Source organism: Equus asinus, chromosome 21 (genome assembly GCF_041296235.1).
Source record: "Equus asinus isolate D_3611 breed Donkey chromosome 21, EquAss-T2T_v2, whole genome shotgun sequence".
Taxonomy (NCBI): domain Eukaryota; kingdom Metazoa; phylum Chordata; class Mammalia; order Perissodactyla; family Equidae; genus Equus; species Equus asinus.
Genome location: NC_091810.1, coordinates 38142091 through 38161755, shown reverse-complemented (window position 1 = coordinate 38161755; position 19665 = coordinate 38142091). Strand labels below are relative to the sequence as shown.

Below are 19665 nucleotides of genomic sequence, written 5' to 3'. Positions count from 1 at the left end.
GGAGATGTGCAGAGTTTAGGGGCCGACAGTTCATTGCCTGGTCCAGAGCAAGAAATATTTGGAAAATAATGAATGAAAAGATTGATTTCTTTGCTTTTGGGGCACCTGGCCTGTTTATAATTTCATAAATGGACTATCATAATTTCATTAGTAGGCTTTCAGGCATTTCTACAAACATACTGTGTATATATGTTTGGGTAATATATGTAGAGTGAGGTATTTGCATTTTGATAGTAAATATGCGCAGGCTACTGGTTTTTACTAGTTGATATTCACATTTACACATCAATTTGCAAATCCTCATCCTATGCTTCTTACCCATTCGACACATACACCCACATACACACATCACACACTTACATACATTTTCTAGTAACCAGACAAGCCTGCACATTAATACAAATCTGCAGGAAATCCCACTTGGGGCACATCTTTGAAATCTCTTTAAAAATAGAGAGCATTGTCCTTTTGGGTGGAATACTTACCAAATGTAGGGGGATTCTAGCTGTACATGACACATGATATAGAAATGAAATAATTCCCACCATATTATTATGTACTTTGATTTAAAAACTGTGAATGACTTTTATGTTTAGAGAAATCCAAGATGCTTAAGCCAGGACCACCTGAAGATTTGTTTTAATATGCAGTACTCTTAGGTTGACTACAATATCTATCAATAGCTACACATAGAGTGTATATATGCACGCAGCCGTTCCACGAGTGTGTGCACATGTACTCAGATATGTGTATGCCTGATGTATATATACAGACAGTATGTTTAGTAAAACCTTTTGCAATTTTACTTTAACACGCAACCATTAAAGTACGCAGGTTCAGGATCCTTTAATCTAGAGTGGTTGATCTTCCAATTAACCCATGTAGCCAGACTTTCATTTACTATTAATTAGCTGCAATTCCATTATCTGTAGATCAAGCTGCTTTATTGAGACACAACACTATTTTCCTCTTCATTTGTGTAAGTAACTTACTAGCTGAATGGCAAAAATGGTACTAAAGCAACTACCCTAAGATGTTGTCTTTAAAGAAAATATTGTGCAAAATCTTCCAGCACCTCCTCCCTCCCCCCAACAGAGGTCAACAAGAATTCATGCTTAGAAATGATTTTTTTTGTCACTTCTGCTGTCTTGAAATGTATTGCAATATTCCTATTCCCCAATCTTGTACTAGCTGGAGCACTGACAAAGGGGAACTAAAAGTACAATATACTTATTAAACATTTCATACGATAGAATTGAAGCTCATAAAATAGAAAAAAATCGTCATGCAAAATGTTATGCAACAACAATGTTATTTTGTGCTGACATTGAGATTTGAAAATGTTGCATATGTCAGACATAGCTAGACAAAAAATGTGGACATTTGGAAATAAATGCTCTCTTTTGAGTCTCTCAAAACCTAGTGTCAAACTCGAGAGCCTGAGCCTCAGCTTCGTATTCCAAACCGAAACAAAATTTCAAGAAAAATAATGAACAGAAAAGCAAACTAAACTAGAAAGCTGCCAAGTAAAGGAATGGTAGGAGTTTACAGTACTTGATTTTGGCCTAGGCATGCCTTTGAGCCTCTGATACAACATGCTGGTCTGCGTTTGGGTGGGTGGAGGAGGCCCAGGAGGTGGCGGGGGAGCTGCTCAGGTAGGTGAAGAGAGACATTAAAAAAGTAAAGAGACAAAATGACTTTCACAAAGGGTGACAAGTAAGATGACAAACTCTGAAAAGAACAACCAAACAAGCAAAAACAATAAAACACAAATGGAGAGCTGCTGCTTTGTTGGCGTTACTGCAACATTACAGAGGTGTGACGTCATTTGATGAGGGACGGGACTCTTACCACCATCACCAGTACCACCTCACAGAGACACTCAGAGGCTGGATGCAAATACTGGATACCTTTATCCAGATGAGTACACATGAATGATGGTGGCAGCATCATTGACCGAAAGAAGGTACACTTTTTGTGCAATAAAGAACACCTAAATGTTAACAGCTGCCTCCTACTTCCAGATGACCAGAAATAGGACTTGACGTATTCACAGTTGGAAGATCTGGCTTCTCACCCTCAATATGGTACCTAACTTTCTATGTAACCCCGCACCTTCTACTTAAATGTCTCTGTGCTTCCGTTTCCTCATCTATAAATTGAGAACATTAATACCTTTCCTGTGTACCTTGCAGGGCTGCCGATAAGACTAAATAAAACAATGCACGAGATAGATCTTTACAAAGCCTAAGGTGCCTACAAATGTTTGTTGTTATCTCCAACATTGTGAGAAGGCAGGAATTAATTGCTTTGCAAAAGCAGATGAAGGGCCATTATTAGTTCAAGTGAGCTAGGGAAAATTCTTGCTCCCTTTGTGGAATTTCAACATGTCAAAATCTGTCATTTGGGGGAAAAAAAATGTGTGGTATCTGATTGTTTCCAGCTCATTTAATTATTTTCAATTTGGAATTCTCGTGGCTTTTATATTGTGGGTTGAATCATATATAAAAACTTGCCAGCTTATCAAATATGTTACTTGCTATTCCAAATGTTAGAATACCGTAATCAGCACTTGACCCATCTGTCATGTGGTTTACAATATCAGCGCTGCAAACATCCTATAACAATAGCCTCTCCTTCAGTACAGGCTCGGAGCACGATCAGCTTCCACAACTCTCTCTCTTTAATGAGTCTCTCATTAGCCTTGGACCTGCTCCTTTCTAATAGTTCTCGTTTACAAAGCAATCTGTATGGTGAGGGGGACGCACTCCATTGCCAAGTTTGCTTCTTGGTTTGCTTGAATTTTCAACTGGGAAAATGAATTTTACTGCAGGCTTATAGGAAATGGGATTCTAGCGACATTAATAAAAAATATGAGAAATTAGGGTAAATTTAACATTCTGACAAAACCATCTATTAAAAGCAAAAGATGATGAGATCCTTTTCTTACGGGACCTCCTCAATGTTTTGAATGCAGGGCTAAAAAATTAGTTATCAGTCTCCTCTTATTTAAATCTTTTGTTTTAGAAAGACTATGTAAATAGAGTTTGAAAAAATCAGTTTTAAATGATAGCTAAAGGAAGGCAACTACTGATCGTTTCTTAATAAAAAAGCACTCTATATTTTACATAGTGTTAAAATCTCATTGTCTACCTACAGCTGTGCCAAGTGAGGTACATCTCTGGTAACACATCCTCGTGGCTCCTTCAATGAACGTGTGTTACCTGAGTTTGCAATTCTCATGGAAACTCCACACTCATTCTCACCCAGATAACTTGAACTTGTTTCGAGAAACACTTGATCTGGCGGTTTATAAAACAATGAAATGTCCCCAGGCTGATCCATAACCCGTGAAGCAGCAGACACATATTTCAGCTCAATGGGTCTTGAAAATTCGTAAAGGGATTCCCTCCTGCCAACTGTCTGTCCAGAATTCTGACAGTGAGGTTTGCCACCATAGAAAAACAAGCTCCCTATTTTTTTCCCTCACAGAGCAAAACAAAAACATCATACCTTGGTTTCCAACTTCATTTACCCAATTACCATTGCTCATGTTTACACAATTAAATCTGTTTGGCTTCCAGAGAGAGAGTTAAATGTGACTACAGAAAAACAAAAAGAGAATTCCTCTACATGCTCAGCTAAGCCAAGGAAGAGAAGCATCCAGGAGCAAGAGACACTCCAATTAGCCCTTAAATAACCTGACCAGCTCTGGTTCCAGGCAGCGAATTGCCAGTCCCTGAAATATCATACGAGAGATGGATATGGTTGATGGAAAGCCCACTTAGTACCAAGTTCCAACCTATTGATGTTGCTGAAGATGCCAGTGTTTGTATTATGTTATTACTGAAAATAACTAACCTGTAGCAATTTGCTATGATTTTGGGGTAGGGGTGGATAAAAACTAGAGTAGGAACAGAAAGCTAAGCAGATAGCCACATCATGCTTTCCAGAGTACGCTGCCTCCCTAAAATGATGGTTACATGAGCCATACATTTAACAGAGGGTTACAATTCAACATAATTTCTTTAGTGGGGCTGTCCAATATATATATTTGATCCCCTTGCATCTTCATCACTCCCTTTCAGAAGATTCCATCGTTAGGACAGTAGAAAGTATAGGGTAATAAAGATTGTTGGATGAATCATGGATCGTTTTCTCTACTCTTTTCACGGTAGCCATCTTTGTCTCTCCCCATAAGGACTTGGGTGGCGTGGCCTGTCCGTTCTACCTCCAAAAAGTCTCTTGATTTTATCCCCCACTGTGCTAGGTTATGTGTGCACACTCTTGCCAAGGGGGTAGATGCGCAACTCGAGTCTCATCATCTCCACCTCAACTGTTGCTGGCGACTCCAAGTCAGCCTTTAGTCCCTTTCCTCCTCGGCAATTCATTGTCCATGCAACAGCCAGAGTAATTTCCACAAAGAATACGTCCGAACCTGTCACACTTCTGCTCAAAAGCCTTTCAGATATTCCCTTCATAACAAGAGTTATACCTTCATATGCCATAACAAGAGAGCATCTTAACAACAAAGGCCCAACTCCTCTGTTGATATCTCTAATTGAACACTGATGGCCCTTAATAATAGCAAATTATATACATGTCTCCCCCTATGCTCAGTGAGTTCTGTATTTCTAGGGGCTAGAACAGTGCCTGGCCCAGGGTAGGCCTTCAAATATTGGTGGAAATCCTCAGTGGGTCCTGCCCAAAGCCATGCTTTCATGGAAAAACAAATACTCTGTGGTTGCAATATGCATATAAACTATACAACAACTTCTATCTTTTGCCCAAAGCCCCTCGTTAGTTAACAAATCTACTAAGCTGAACTGCTGAATAGTCAACATTATAACTTAAGCTTCCAAACCAGAGAACAACTTCAGGTGTCTTAATGCAATTAAAAATGATTTACGATAATTAAAAATACTTTTTATTTAAATTAAATTATAGGCACAAGGAAGAAATAATGTTATGATAGTTTTCTTCTCCAATTTCTCAGCTTTATATCCCAAGTCAGGCTTTGTCCTTAAGGCTAACCTGTCGCACCAAAGAAAAGTGAGCTTAATTCTGGAAAGACACAGTAGTGGATATCTATTATTCTTGTATGTGCAGTACCCTTTCTCAAGAAAAGTTCCTCTCCTCCACTCCATGTGGTTCTGGCAGGAATGTCAAGTAATGAATCCTACAGGGCAGTCATGTGAGCCAAGCCAGGCCAGCCACAGCACCCCACACCACCATGCGTATTATGATTGGCTCAGAGATTAACATGTGACCCAAGCTGGGCCAATGAGACTCTTCTCTGGAATTTTATACAGTTGCTTGGAGACAAAAGCTCTTTTTCCTCTAGGATCATTAGCTAGGATAAAAGCCCAGTGCTATGTATAGCCACGTTGCTCTCAACTCCCTTACCATGACCCCCAGTCACATTAAAGAAGCCTGTCAGCAGTTGGAGAGATCAAAACACACTAAAATTCTTTATCCCTGAGTCCATTTCCTTCATGTATTTCCTAGCTACATGGGTCCAAAATTCCCTTGTCTTGCTTTTGAGTGTTTTGTTTGTTTGTTTTTCTTTTTGTCACTTGCTCCAGCAAGAATACTGATTTAATAGTACTATTAAACATCCACACAGTCCCTACGTCAGTTTTCATGTATATGGCCACAAGCTCTCTGGGGCAGGGTCCTGGGGCACCTGGAAGGATGATGACTAGAGGAAACACTTCAACAAAGCCAGGGAACACCCCAGACAGTTCTTCCTGGGGAGCCAGCCCTTGACCACCATGATGTCCACCTCCCTGCAATGCATCAAAGACCCTGCCCGAGGTGAAATCCCCTTGTGCTGCATTCCTGTAGCACCTTCATTTCCCTTTACCATGGTCACCAGAATGTAATTATTTGTTTTATGCCTACGTTCTTGATTTTATTGTAAGCTCCCCGAGGGGAGAGCCCAAAGCTGCTTTTGCTCATTGCTCACTCCCTCGGTGCCAGGCACAGCTCCCGGAAGTAGGTATTTAACAAATATATGTAGAACTATATTGTGATGTTTTACTTTGAAATTTATGATAAAGATAAATCAACCAGTATTCCATTGGCATCCAAATTGCAATCCTGGATCCACAGTTTCAGTATGACCTGGGAATTTGTTAGAAATGCAGATTTCCAGGCCCCACCCCAAACCTACCGAATCAGAATCTATGTTTTAACAAGATCCCCAGGGATTTGTATGAACTTTAATGTTTGAGAAGCATTGTTTTATATTCCACGTCTGAAATCAAATAACACATCTAGACATATTTGGATTTGGAAGTTTCCTTTTAAATAATAATAAACAAATAATAACAACCAATATATATATATATATATATATATATATATATATAAAATGAGTGTTTACTGCATGCCAGGCTCTGTGTTAAGAGTTTTATTTGGAAGATGAGTTTTAATCTTTGCAACAACCCTTTGGGGGAGGAATCATTATTAGCCCCAATTACACGAAATAAAAGTGAGGCTTAAAGGGGTTAAAAAACTCGTTGGAGCCAAGATAGTGATTTAAATCTTTTGTATAACAAATCCTGAGTGCTCAGGCTGGTTCTGAGGTGGTATTTTCTGGGAGCTGTACACATAGGATTCTGACATGTGGATGCTGGACAGCACTAGCTGTCATATTGGAAACTCAGGCGAGTTAATGGATTATGGGGGGGGGCATTATCTCTTGGCTGGAAGGTAAGGCAGCCTGGTTGGGGGGTGAAGGCTCCTGAAGAGTGTACAGGACCCCAGACTAGAGTCACTAACTGCCCATCTTATTTTGAAACTGGCTTCTTTTCTCTAGGCCTCAGTTTCCCCATCTGTCAAATGAAGGTTTGGGATTAGATGATCGAGAAACCCCTTTTTTGGTCTTACAATTTTAACACTAATAATCACAAGTGCTTCACAGTATGGAAATTGAAAGTGGGAGCTTTGAAATTAGGCTCGTATTAAAATTCTGTCTGTGCAGCTAACCAGTGTATGACCTTGGGCAAGTTACTTTACATCTCCCTATTTCTATCTCTCTGTATTTCTGTGTACATAAGAAACACTCTTATTTCACTGAGTGTGAGAGGCACATTTTAATGTTTCTGAAATTGGATGCATCGTACATTTGATGGCGTGTCACAATTTAGTCGGCAGCATGCTTTGTTCTTAGGAGTACATAATTAATGGCACATCTTATAATTTATGGCCGTTTAGATTCAAGGAAATATGGTAATAAAATACTTATCTCTTAGAGTTGTTGTGAGAATTAAATGAGATATGTATGTAACTACTTAGCACATAGGAAACTCTCAATAAACGACACCTGTTAGCAGCAGCAGCAGTAGCAACATCATTTCTTTTTTCTGATAGAAGAGACACCGATTTCATATTTGTTGGTTCAGGGTATATTTTTAACACAACCTCTCTTCCTCCAAGATGCTCCCTGGTGACAGTGTTTGAAACCTTACCCTCCTCACTTTTCATAAAGTATAGATGAGGTAATAGTCTACAGAATAATTTGGACTTGGAAACCCCCATCTACACTTCACTAAAACAAGAACGATGAAAAGAGAAACATGTAGCCCCTCATGTATAAGACACAAAGCATGAGATGGTCCCCGTTTTAGCATGACCTGGATCTTGCTGAGATGGGATTTTCTCTCACTAGTCTCTTGGGTTGGTGGCTCCACACTACGTGTTGTGAGTATTGCAAGTTTGGTTGTCTCTTTTTTTCCTTCACCTGGCCTTGGACCTATAGGAAGTTTGACTGGAGACGGAGAAAGACACAACCTCAACACTACGGAATCTGCTTGGAAGTCCTCTGAATGGATGTGACCTGCTCTAGAAGGTTTCAATCAGTTGGGGAGAAAAAAAGTTCTAGGTTCTTTGTCAATCTCAGGGAATCTCAACTGCCCTTGGGAAGCCTTCACAAAAGAAAGATTTTGACAATAATCTGGTCCCAGAAAGGACCGCTCTGTTTTGTAGTGGTCTTCGTGGATTAAAAGTTGTAGATTCTTTTGAACTTATCCACTGAATGAAGGGATATTGTCCAAGTGCCCTCCACATCAGCTGGAAAGGCTGCATGGTGGAAAGAGAGAAAAAACATTGTGTTTGAATTTAGAAAGATCTGGGTTCAAAACCTGCTTGAGAAAGTCACTTATCCTGTCCAAATCACAGCTCTGTCATCTGTAAAAGAGGCAATAATAAAGCCTTCTCCATGGGACTAGGTAAAGATTGAGTCAGATCCTCCACGTAAAGTCCTTAGCACAGTGCCTGGGCCCGTTGGTGGGCTGGCTATCTACCTACCTATCTATCTATCTATCTATCTATCTAATTTTTCAAATTCTTGGCATATTTGAAGGAAAAATTGTTTTATTTCAAGTTCCAGCAGAATCGTTATGATGCTCAGAAAATTATGCAAGTATTTAGCCAAGAATTGAGGCAAAACAGCAATAGGAGCATAGACGTTCTCAGAGCTTGCCGGGTTCAGAACGTGTGATGGTTTAAATGAAAATGTATTTAAAATAATAGAATTCATTTGCAGGAGGCACAGCTTTTCTTTCATAGAGTAGCAGCCTTTTACATCTTTTTTTTTAAGATACTGTAATTAAGCTGAACATTTAATTTTTAATAATGCCACCAGACAGAAAGCATAAGTCCACCAAAATGCCATCTGCAGAGTCCCATAGCCTCTCAAAGCACAGGCTGACTAAAGGACTCCGGAGCTGACTGTATTCCACCCCAATCTGCACACGTAACTCCAGCTGTGCCCTGCCACCTCCATGCAGTTGGTTTTGCATATCCATCCATGTATTTGTGCTTCGTTCTCTCTAAGGAAAATTGAAAGGGAGGGGAAGGGTAGGAAAAAAAATGTAAAGGTCAAGAAAGAAGCAATTATGAGTGATTGTGATTGAGATCTGCTTGGCCTAGAAGAGGCCTTGGACACAACAAGCTTCAAACCCATCTCTGCTTTAACCTTAACTTTTAGGTCCAGTTTTCCTCTACTCCTCCTCCTCAGTCCTTTCTCTCCATCACTGCCAGTACGATTTTTCTGGAGTGCAAATCACCAAGCCATCTCCTTGCTTGAAGAGCCTTCAATGGCTCTCTATCACCTTTGGAAGTGAGACCGTGGGATTTTTTCCTTTGAAAAATCCATATGCATGTTGGCACAGATTCTAGGTTGAGAAACTTTGGACCATGAGAAACAGTCTGAATTCTGTATTATTAAGGCATATAAAGGCCTTTGAGATCTTGCCTCCTGTTTACATTGCTATCATCAGCACTCACTACTGCCATCGTTCCACCCTGTTTTGCAACCACATTGAACTACAGAGTAGTTAAGAGTGTGGCCTCTGCTTGGGCTCAGATTCTGGATCTACCACTTACTTATCTAAGAGTATGTTATTTACTCTCTCTGTGTCTCAGTTTGCTCATCTCTAAAATGGGAATAATAGTAGTATCTACCTCATAAGGGGTTTTGAGGATTAAATGAGTTCATACATATAAAGCACTTAGAGTTGGACCTGGCACATAACACACATTGAAGAAGCATTCACTATTTTTATTAGCTATATGGTTTTACATATTTGCACATATTACTCTCTCTATCTAGGATGTGTCTCTGCTTTCCAGTCCCAGCTCCCTTTCATTGATTCTAATTCATCTTTCGAGATGCAATTCAAGCTTACCACCCTGGTGAAGACTTCCATGGTTTTCTCACAATGCTCTCTTACACTTAACTCTATCAATTGGTGCTGTTGCGTACTGAATTTGTAATGTACACTTATGCATCCATTTGCACATATGCTCCATGAGGTTAACAGCTGTTTCCCTCTTGTTTGCATAGTTTCTGGCTTTTACCACTGTACCTGGCACGTGATAGGCTCCCATTAAGCACTACTCAATGAATGAATGAATGAATGAATACCTTCCCTTCTAGGAAGAGAAAGGCTTGTGTGTCTTGAATATAGGTTTATGAGTTTCCAAATACTTATTTGCTAGCCTGTTGCTTGGCATGTGCTCAACAATGCTTTCTGAATTGGTCTGAAATCATTCAACTTTGATTAAATGAAATTATCTTTTGAGAATCCTTTAGACCTTAAAAACAAAGACCAATACCTATATATTTATTAAAGTTTTAAGTTACAGCCTTCCTCAAAATGTGCTCAGAAGTGTTGGGACCAAAGAAGAAGAAAATTTCAAAGCCAGGGAACTTTCTAAGAGCTTTCCTCTCACGAAACTTCCAGCAATGGCCCCCATTCAGCCACTCTATGCATGTATCCTGCCTCATCACACAATACATACAAGAACAACATGGACACAACTTCTTTCTGTCTTGACTGATACACATTCATTGAAGAACACAAACTTCTCAGTCGGGCAGAAAACAGAAAAAAGAAATGAAGAACAAAAAGGAAGATTAGTTTGGTTCAACAACTTTTTTTAAAAAAGCACATGAGGCCAAATTACTGGAATCCTGAAACCAAAGATGAAATGAAACTCCATAGCAAACCAGAATTCTGTTCCTTCAAAGCTTATGCCTTTACGGAAATTCTACTCTATAAAGGTCAACATCTAATGGGCAGGAGGTATATTTAGACAGCACAAATTAACTCCTTAAGTATTATTGCAACTCCACATCAGTCTTTGGGAGTATATACATTAAGGAGCTATTAAAAAACAAAAACAGAAACAAAAACTAAATATAACTCAACAGTCCTGATAGTTTATAATGCATATACAATTGGTTCACCTGCGTCCTTTTGATTCTCTATTTGAAAGAGAGAGCACAACAAGGAGAGAAGAGAGAGAGAAACAAGAACACATATGCAGGATTAATGAGCAAGTGGACCAAAATGCCCCCCACGTATGTGTGATACATGATATTGGAAAGAAAAGGTTGCCCTTGGGTTCCCACCGCCCCGAAGTGTGGGGGCCAGCAAAAAAAGGCTCCTTCACAGAGGTGGAAAATGCTGCACAAATAGAAAATTAGTCAAAGTAATTTTAATGTGAAATCAAGCTATGAAACATACACGAACTCTCCAAGTGACAATTAAGTCATGTGTTCTAGCCAGCACTTAGAGGACAAGGACAAGTCAAAATCTCCAGAAAGAACAAGGAAAACCTTCCCAGCTTGAGAGAGAACAGACAGGAGGCATATAAGATCTAAGTTTTATGGAGAATGGACCACCTTGTGTGATCTTATACTCACAATAGTTGGATATCTTAAACATGGAAAAGAAGGCATGATTTTGCCCCAACTGTCCTTTTTCTGACACCTAAAGCATTGTTCCCAGTCTAGCTGCTACCTTTTGATTGTGTACCAGTGACAAGCACTTTACAAATTGGGGTTACACACAAGCAAAGTAAAAATGCATTCAGGTCACAGACAGAGAATAACTGAAAAACTTACAGACAAATCTGAGTTTATCACAAACAAATGGCTTAATTGTCTAACCTGTTTTAGGCTGATAAAAAGTGACTGGACTTCTCACACTGGGTTTCACAGACAGAATCAACAGACAAGCCAATGCTAAAAAACTTGAAGCAAGGAGAGTGAGTTGGTTTGGATCTGGATTTTCTTGAAATAATGAAAACAGAAAGAGTGAAGACAGCATGGCGAGGAGGTGGTAGGTACTCACGAATGGTTAAATCCATCACTTGGGAGGCCAAGCAGAAGACAGGATGCTCATACATTTCTCTCTTTTTCCCTATAAAAGAGGATTTGGGCATGCAAGAGGCTTAGGTCAGAGGTAAAGAGGTTAAAGGTCATAGGTTAGAGGAAAACGTTACATTAGCTCAAAGGAAAATAGCCACAGAGTATTTTGGGATAAACACAGGATAAAAGAAAAAGGAGCTTCAAAATTGGAGATCTACTGGATTAACCATTCAGCATGCCGTGAGTCACGAGAGAAATTGTGACCATGATTTTACACGTCTCTTTAGAATTGTTTGCAAGAATACAATGACCAAAAACATCATGGGTAAAGGGAAACAGAATTTCATTGATTTAAGGCTCCAAGATACTAAGGATTTCAGACTTTAGTATCTAAGGCTCTTGAGGTATTTCTTCATAAACATAGTCTCCAGCAATATTACTACAACTTCTTTCCAAAATTCTCAGGGAACTAAGCTGTTAATGCTCACAGAGGAGCTCAAATGCACAAATGGAAGATTTCTTTTCTGAGCATAGGATCAGAGCCTTGTAAAAGAAAGGTGTCTGGTAGTAATATCTTTTAAGCTGCAATGTCTCAGCCTACAGTGGACTATGTTCATGAAAGAAAACCTGATACATGCAGCCAGAGGATGTTGGGTTGTCTGAATTAACAATCCCAGCATGCTTTGAAATTGGTGTCACAGCCACTTTTGCAGAGTAACATCAAAAAGTGGCTGAGCCAATCACGGACAAGGAAGGAGAGAAGCGGAAGAGAGCAGGTAGTGTGGAATGAGGTACTTCTCTGAAAAGAGAGTTGGAAAAAAAAGATTGGTTTCTTCAAAGAATCCCCAGACCTAAAAGTCACAGTGCAAAAGATAATTAACACAACCAAGAAGAATTGAGGCACAAAAGGAAATTACAGACTAGCTGATCTACTTTGGAAATGAATGCATTTTTACTTACAGATCTTAAAGTTTGTTTTTGGATATATTTATCTGAAAGAAGAGAGCAGATCTTACCAAAAGACTAATAATAGCTAGACCAAGACCTACGAGGCAGCAGCCATGGCAACCGAACGTTTCTTGATTCCATCCCATCTCTGGCCTTGCCTAGAATTATTAGGTACCCGGTTGACTTTACCAAATACAACCAATCATTATGTCCTGGGAAGGTAAATGCTGGAACAATTATTTGCTAATATATCCCTTTAACGATCTTCTTGTTCCTCTATTTTTGTCACTCATTACCAAGTCAAGAGTTGATAAACATCCTTTTAGTGCCCAATTCTTAAGTGTTTCTCCCTGGATGCATAACAATGAATTCATTACCACTGGTACACAATTTGCATTGTCAGACAGACAAAATTGAAAGAGGGAGGACATGTAATGTATAGAACACTGAGAATTTGACATGATCTTAACCTAATTCTCTAAGGAAACAAGGACTTTGGCAGAGTAAGTGATGGGGTTTTGGTGGTGGTTAGGTCTTTTTTTTTCCCAGTCATGTCCTGAAGGCAGACAATGGGCATTTGCTGGTTCGAGTCAGGTGTTTCACATGTGAGAGAACATTGGATTCCAGAATGCGGACACACTGAGTTTTGCACACAAAACTTCCACATTTATACACTTACACCACTGGTCATGTTGGGTGTGGTTTTCAAATCACCCTATAGCAGCCAACAGGGTAACAATGAAAAGTGATTAATACCTTTGCAGATGAATAGGTCCCAAAGAACCATACCTCCTCAAGTAGAGTTTACTCAAAGTGTCTTTTGGGTGATTACTTGGTCATCAGTGACCCCTTCCCTAATACTTGAGAGGGCAGTGGTAACAACCATCCTATGACTAGAGTAACAAGAGTGAATGAGATCTAAAGCAAACCAGGAGCCATCAGAGTCAGGGGGACACTAACCTGCCATCAAGTTTGAAATGCTACCAGAAGACAAGATACTTTCAAGGGGCAAGAAAGAGTTAAGGAAAATCTTGACGTTGCTTTATTCAACTCTTGTTTTACTTCCAATGCTAGCAACAGTGGACCACAAACTGCTTTGTTTTCCTCTATTTAAAGAAGGTAGCAATTCTGCAGAACTCTTTCATAGGAAAACATTAGCCACAGAGCAAACTTAGAGCCAATACAGACTCTCAGAAGGAGGTTAGTTATCTGATAACATCCTATATTCAATAATCTTCCCCCACAAAGACTTTCCTGAGCCCCTGTTCTTTCATGGATTAATTTGGCCACAGCCAAGGAAGCTTTCACATTTCAAGAGTTTTCAAGTTTCCACTTAACATATTCAGATGGACCACTGTTTTCTGGTGCCCATCAGGAAAGAGAGAGACTTCCCCAGGGAGGTATACCAAAATTTAAATGAAAAATCGGGGGCAGAAGGGAGCCTTACCTTCGATTTTGGCATACTCTGACAGCCGAGAATAGTTGACTAAGGCAGCCTGCTCTAGACATTTACGGATGACTGTTTTTACCTCCTCTTGTGGCACGGGGGTAACAATATCTTTCATCAAAACCTTTAGGTGGAAAAAAAGATTATTAAGATAGCTCAACCAAAGGTGTTACTCATTTATCCATCTTAAGAGCTCAAGCTTAAAATTGGTTGTGAATGTCTCCTTGTGACGTAATATTGACCAAGAGCCATCATTAAAGAGAAAACACAGAAAACCGCAAAGCACAGTTAGGATGGCAAACCTTGTTCATGAGTCAGGGAAGGGTGAGGAGCGTATCTTCAATATCGCCTAAGTTTTAGGGAGTCTGGAGAGAAAGTATCTAGAATTTTGGCAGTTTCTTCACGTTTATTCTGATATTTGATGAATGGTAACAAAGCCTTAAAGAATTCTCAAGTAGGTCATTTAACCACACTATTTCATTACCATTATGTTCATGTCTTGGCATCTATGTAATCTTTTACTTCCATTCTTACCCTTTCTAGGAGTGAGAGAGTAGCTTTCAAAGCACCTTCAGGTCGACCAAATGGAAAGCAATACCTAAAAAAGACGAAAAATTCTTCAGGTTGCCCAAATCAATTACATTTTAGCATGAAATATGCTGCAGTTTGATTCCTATAGCAACTCCCTCTGAGGAACAGAAAATGCTTTTTATTTTGTCACCTTGTGTTATGTTAATCTGAGTTCACACCATATATGTGTGTATATAATGTATATATGTGTATGTGTGAATAATGACTAAAGAGAGACTCTGCAAATGTCTGCAGCAGCAAAGAATATTTAGAGTCATGACATAAGGCTCTGTTTAGATTTCTATTGTGGAGAAGAACCATTCCCTAGCTCAAATGTGACCTTATGTATTATTATAGAGATCATCATTAAAAAAATATTAGTTGAAACAGGCTAAAATTACCTAAGACACTGACTTAAATCCCCAAAGGATTAATACAGGAAATAAAGGGTGTATTTTGAGCAAATTCATGATTCTGCTAACTGTCCTTCCTTGATAGTGGTAATTGCTGTTGTATCTTTTGTTAGTGGCAATGCATCTTGCATATAGTGTATGATCAATAAAGATTTATCCAGGAAGATTGTGATGACACAGATAGAACTATGTCAGGTACCACCAAGAATTCTACTGACTGTCTCAGGCTGTCACAAGCCCTTGGGGATGCTGTTCCTTGTGATACAGAGGGACCAGCAGGGGCTACTTAAACTCAGACAATCCTATGTATTTGTCCTACTTCTTCCACTTGCCGGCTGGGTGGCCTGGGGCAAGTTCCTTACCTCTCTCAGACTCAGTTTATTCCTTGTTTAAATGGGGATTATAATAACTACCTTACCAAATTGTTTTGAGAATAAACAAGTGAGTTAATGCTTATCCAGCCTCTAGTGTGGCACATAGAAAGTATTTAATAAAAAGGAACTATTTATTTTGCTATTATAAATGCTCTTACTATCTTTGAATTACTATTTTAGTATCACTGGTCCAGAACCACCAGAGTAGCATGAGAAATGTCTAATGCGCTCCAAGGCAGAAGTGGGCTACGTGGTGCAAGGCTCAAACATCAGCCCTGCTGCCTGTGTCGCGTGTGTGGGGAAGAGTCAATGTGTCAAGGCTGGTCCAAGTTTTTCTTTCTCTGTGTTGCCAGCTCGGCCTGTTTCTGAGGTAACAGAGAAGGTGGAGGCTCTCCTGTGGGGACTACTGCCTCCTTCCCTGTTCATGTGATCTGATTCACAGGACTTTTCAATATTTTACTTAGGAATCTTGAAGTAGCTTCAATTCAACTTTTCAATATATTTTTAAAAAATAAATTGATGACCAGGGTCATCTTGCATAAAAGCAGGGCTTTGTTCTTTTAGAGAAATAAAAGGAACTTAGGATTTCAAAGTCTGCTAGCTATTGTGGAAGCCTGTCCTATTAGTTTGCTTTTCCATTCAGTTATTTCTAAATATCCAATGCGTCTCTGATAGAGTCACAGTTTTAGAAAATCAAGCGTTTTATTTGTCCCTCCTCAGTCTTACCCTCCTAATTAGCCCCTCAACCCCAGGTCCTTACCTAAAATGTGTAATCTGATTCTCCAACAGAACTCGGAGTCTCTCTTTGATTTCTTCAAAACGTTCCTTTTCTTCAACAGTCACAGTTCCGATTCCATCGGGCCTGAAAGAAGACATGTCATGAAGTGACGGGAACCTCATATGCTGACACCATCAAATCAAATCTCTAGCAGGAGGAAACTGTCCATTGCAGAAAAACTACTACAATGATCGATATGACCTTAGGAGAAGTCCTGCTTTTCAGTGCCAGCTACTGAAGTGGATGGGGTATTTTGGGGTTATCGTTCAGAGACATTTGCAGAACTGTCGCTCATTTATTGTGAAATGGTAAAATGTACAAACTGGTGGCTTGCAGGTCCAGCTTCAAGACCTTCTGTTTGGCTCATTGCTTCTTAAAATTTTGAACTACTTGCCAACATTTTAAACATTAGGTAAGTTTTATAGTACAATTCTTTTGAAAATTTGGAACAACTGGCATTAATTGGCGAGAGTCATCTAACAGCTTCTTCCTCAGCTGGGGCAGGCACTCACCCGGTCCACATCTCTAATTTGCATTACCTATCTCTCTAATAGGCACTCAGGTTTGGGAGCCCTGAATTGTATGCACGAACTCCTAAGAAAACCAGGTGCCTTATAAGCACTTGTTTTTCCCAGTGTTAAATGTTCTTAAATGATTCAATTTCCAGCTTATAATTATATACGTTCAGATTAATGTAAGCACACATGTACTAAATGAAGAACAAATTACAAGACATTGTAAAAATTACAAGACATTGATGGAAGAAATTGAAGAAAACACAAATAAATGGAAAGATATCCTGTGTTCACAGATTAGAAGAATTAATATTGTTAAAATGTCCATATCACCCAAAGCCATCTATAGATTCAATGCAATCCCTATCAAAATTCCAATAGTATTTTTCACAGAAATAGAAAAAATAATCCTAAAATTTGTATGGAACTAAAAAGACCTGAATAGCCAAAGCAATCCTCAGAAAGAAGAACAAAGCCGGAGGTGTCACAATTCCTGATTTCAAACTTTATTACAAAGCTATAGTGATCAAAACAGTATGGTACTGGCATAAAAACAGACACATAGACCAGAGAAACAATATCAAAAGCCCAGAAATAGATATTTACAAGTGTTATATTTTCTTGTTGGATTGTTCCCTTTATCATAATGTAGTGCCCGTCTTTGTCTCTTATAACAGTTTTTGATAAATCAAAGTCTATTTTGTCTGATATAAGTATTGCTACCCCACTTTCTTTTCTTTGCCATTTGCATGGAATATCTTTTTCTATCCTTTTACTTTCAGTTTGTGAGTGTCTGTAGGTCTGAAGTGTGTCTCTTGTATGCAGCATATACATGGATCTTGTTTTTTTATCCAGTTGGCCACCCTATGACATTACTAACATGTGACAAGGGAGCCAAGAATATTCAATAGGGAAAGAATAGTCTCATGAATAAATGATGTTGTGAAAGCTGGATATTCACATGCAAAAGAATGAAACTGGACTCCTATCTTACACCACTCACAAAAATGAACTGGAAATGGATTGAAGACTTATATAAGACCTGAAACTGTAAAAATCCTAGAAGAAAACGTAGGGAAAAAGCTCTTTGATATTGGTCTTGGCAATGATTTTTTCAGATATGACACCAAAAGCACAAGCAACAAAATAAAAAATAGGTGGGACTACATCAAACTAAAAAGCTTCTGCACAGCAAAATGAAAAGGCAACTTATGAAATGAGAGAAAATATTTGCAAACCATCTTTCTGATAAGGGATTAATACCAAAAACATAGAAGGAATTCATAAAATTCAATAACAAAAAAACAAACAATTCAATTGAAAAATGGGCAGGGGACTTGAATAGACATTTTTCTGAAGAAGACATACAAATGGCCAACAGGTACATGAAAAGATGCTCAAAATCATTAACCATCAGGAAAATTGCAAGTCAAACCCACAATGAGCTATCACCTCACACCTGACAGAATAGCTATCACCAAAAAGATAAGACAACAAGTGTTGGCAAGGATGTGGAGAAAAGGAAACCTTGTGCACTGTTGGTGGGAATGTAAACCAATATAGCCACTATGGAAAACAGTATTGATGTTCCTCAAAAAATTAAAAATAGAACTACTATATGATCCAGCAATTCCACTTCTGGGTAAATACCTCAAGGAAAGGAAGTCACTATCTTGAAGATATATCTGCAGCTCCACGTTCAGTGCAGCATTATTTACAATGGCCAAGACATGGAAACAAACTAAGTGTCCATCAACAGCTGAATAGATAAAGGAAATGTGATATATACATGATGGAACATTATTCAGCCATAAAAAGGAAGGAAATCCTGCCTTTTGTGACAACATGAGTGCTAAGTGAAATATGTTACAATGGCAAATACGGCATTAGGCTAAGTGAAATAAGTCAGAGAAAGAAAAATATGGTTTTTTTTTGTATATGTTCTCACTTATATGTGGAATCTGAAAAAGTCAAACTCACAGAAATAGAGAGTAGAATGGTAGTTGTCAGGGCCTGAGGAGTGGGTGACATGGGGAGATGTTGACCAAAGGGTACAAACTTCCAGCTATAAGATGAGTAAGTTCTGGGAATCTAATGTACAGCATGCTGACAATAATGAATAGCACTGTATTATACCTGAAAGTTGTTAAGAGAGTAGATCTTAAATGTTATCACTACGCACAAAAAACAGTAATTATGTGAGGGCATGTAGGCATTACTAATCTTATTGTGGTCATCATTTCACAATATACACGTGTATAAAATCATGACATTGTAGACTTTAAACTTACATATGTTAAATGTCAATATCTCAATAAAGCTGGTGGAAAAAAAAGAACAAACCACATATGATGTTTTTCAATCTTAGTGAACTATTGCTCATTTTAATAAAAAGAAGGACCCTAGCATAAATAAGTGAATTTCAGTTTAATCACAGTATTCTCATACTTCTAATCACCATTAGGTTCACACCCATTTTCCCTAGTTGCTTTGAACCATTCAAGTCGAAAATACAAAGGGAGGCTGCATATTTATGGCTCAAATTTATCTGTGCCAAATTAGGATAATCTGACCCATTCAAAGACTTCAGCTTCCAAGATCCCATAGTGGCTTGTTTTGACTACTGGCTGAGCCAGTTTGCAGATTGGTGCGTCACCATGAAACTTCTATTGGAACATTCTCCAGTTTGCAAATGCAAGTCATCTTGAGACCAAACAAATGGTCTTATTTATAGGCCTTCTCAAGGATCCAGCATAAGTTGGGAAAATCCTGTATACTAGACCAGTCTGACTGCACAAAAGACTTGGCAAATGATAGCAAAGTACCTCCTGTTAGGGGTTAATTGGTCAGCTTCCCTTCCTTTTAAACATTAGAAGTGCCCTACTCTAAAAAAATGAGAAAACTTCCCCTCCTCCACTTTATAAAAAATACCCCTAAACAGTAAAATTCTATATA

At 38.8% G+C, this 19665-nt stretch overlaps 1 protein-coding gene across 20 annotated transcripts in view; it reads right to left on the bottom strand.

Annotated features, from left to right (window-relative positions):
• The window catches only part of CADPS (calcium dependent secretion activator), a 431612-nt gene that overhangs the window by 101188 nt on the left and 310759 nt on the right, over positions 1-19665 (bottom strand). For 7 of the 20 annotated variants that reach the window (XM_070492692.1, XM_070492701.1, XM_070492702.1 and 4 more), the window contains 5 exons: positions 16178-16279; positions 14595-14658; positions 14061-14184; positions 11649-11717; positions 10760-10777 (listed from right to left, as the gene is read on the bottom strand). In XM_070492692.1, coding sequence (XP_070348793.1) covers positions 10760-10777; positions 11649-11717; positions 14061-14184; positions 14595-14658; positions 16178-16279 — 377 coding nt within the window. The remainder of the gene's footprint in view (positions 1-10759; positions 10778-11648; positions 11718-14060; positions 14185-14594; positions 14659-16177; positions 16280-19665) is intronic. The other 13 variants (XM_070492698.1, XM_070492700.1, XM_044754742.2 and 10 more) reach the window with 3 other exon arrangements.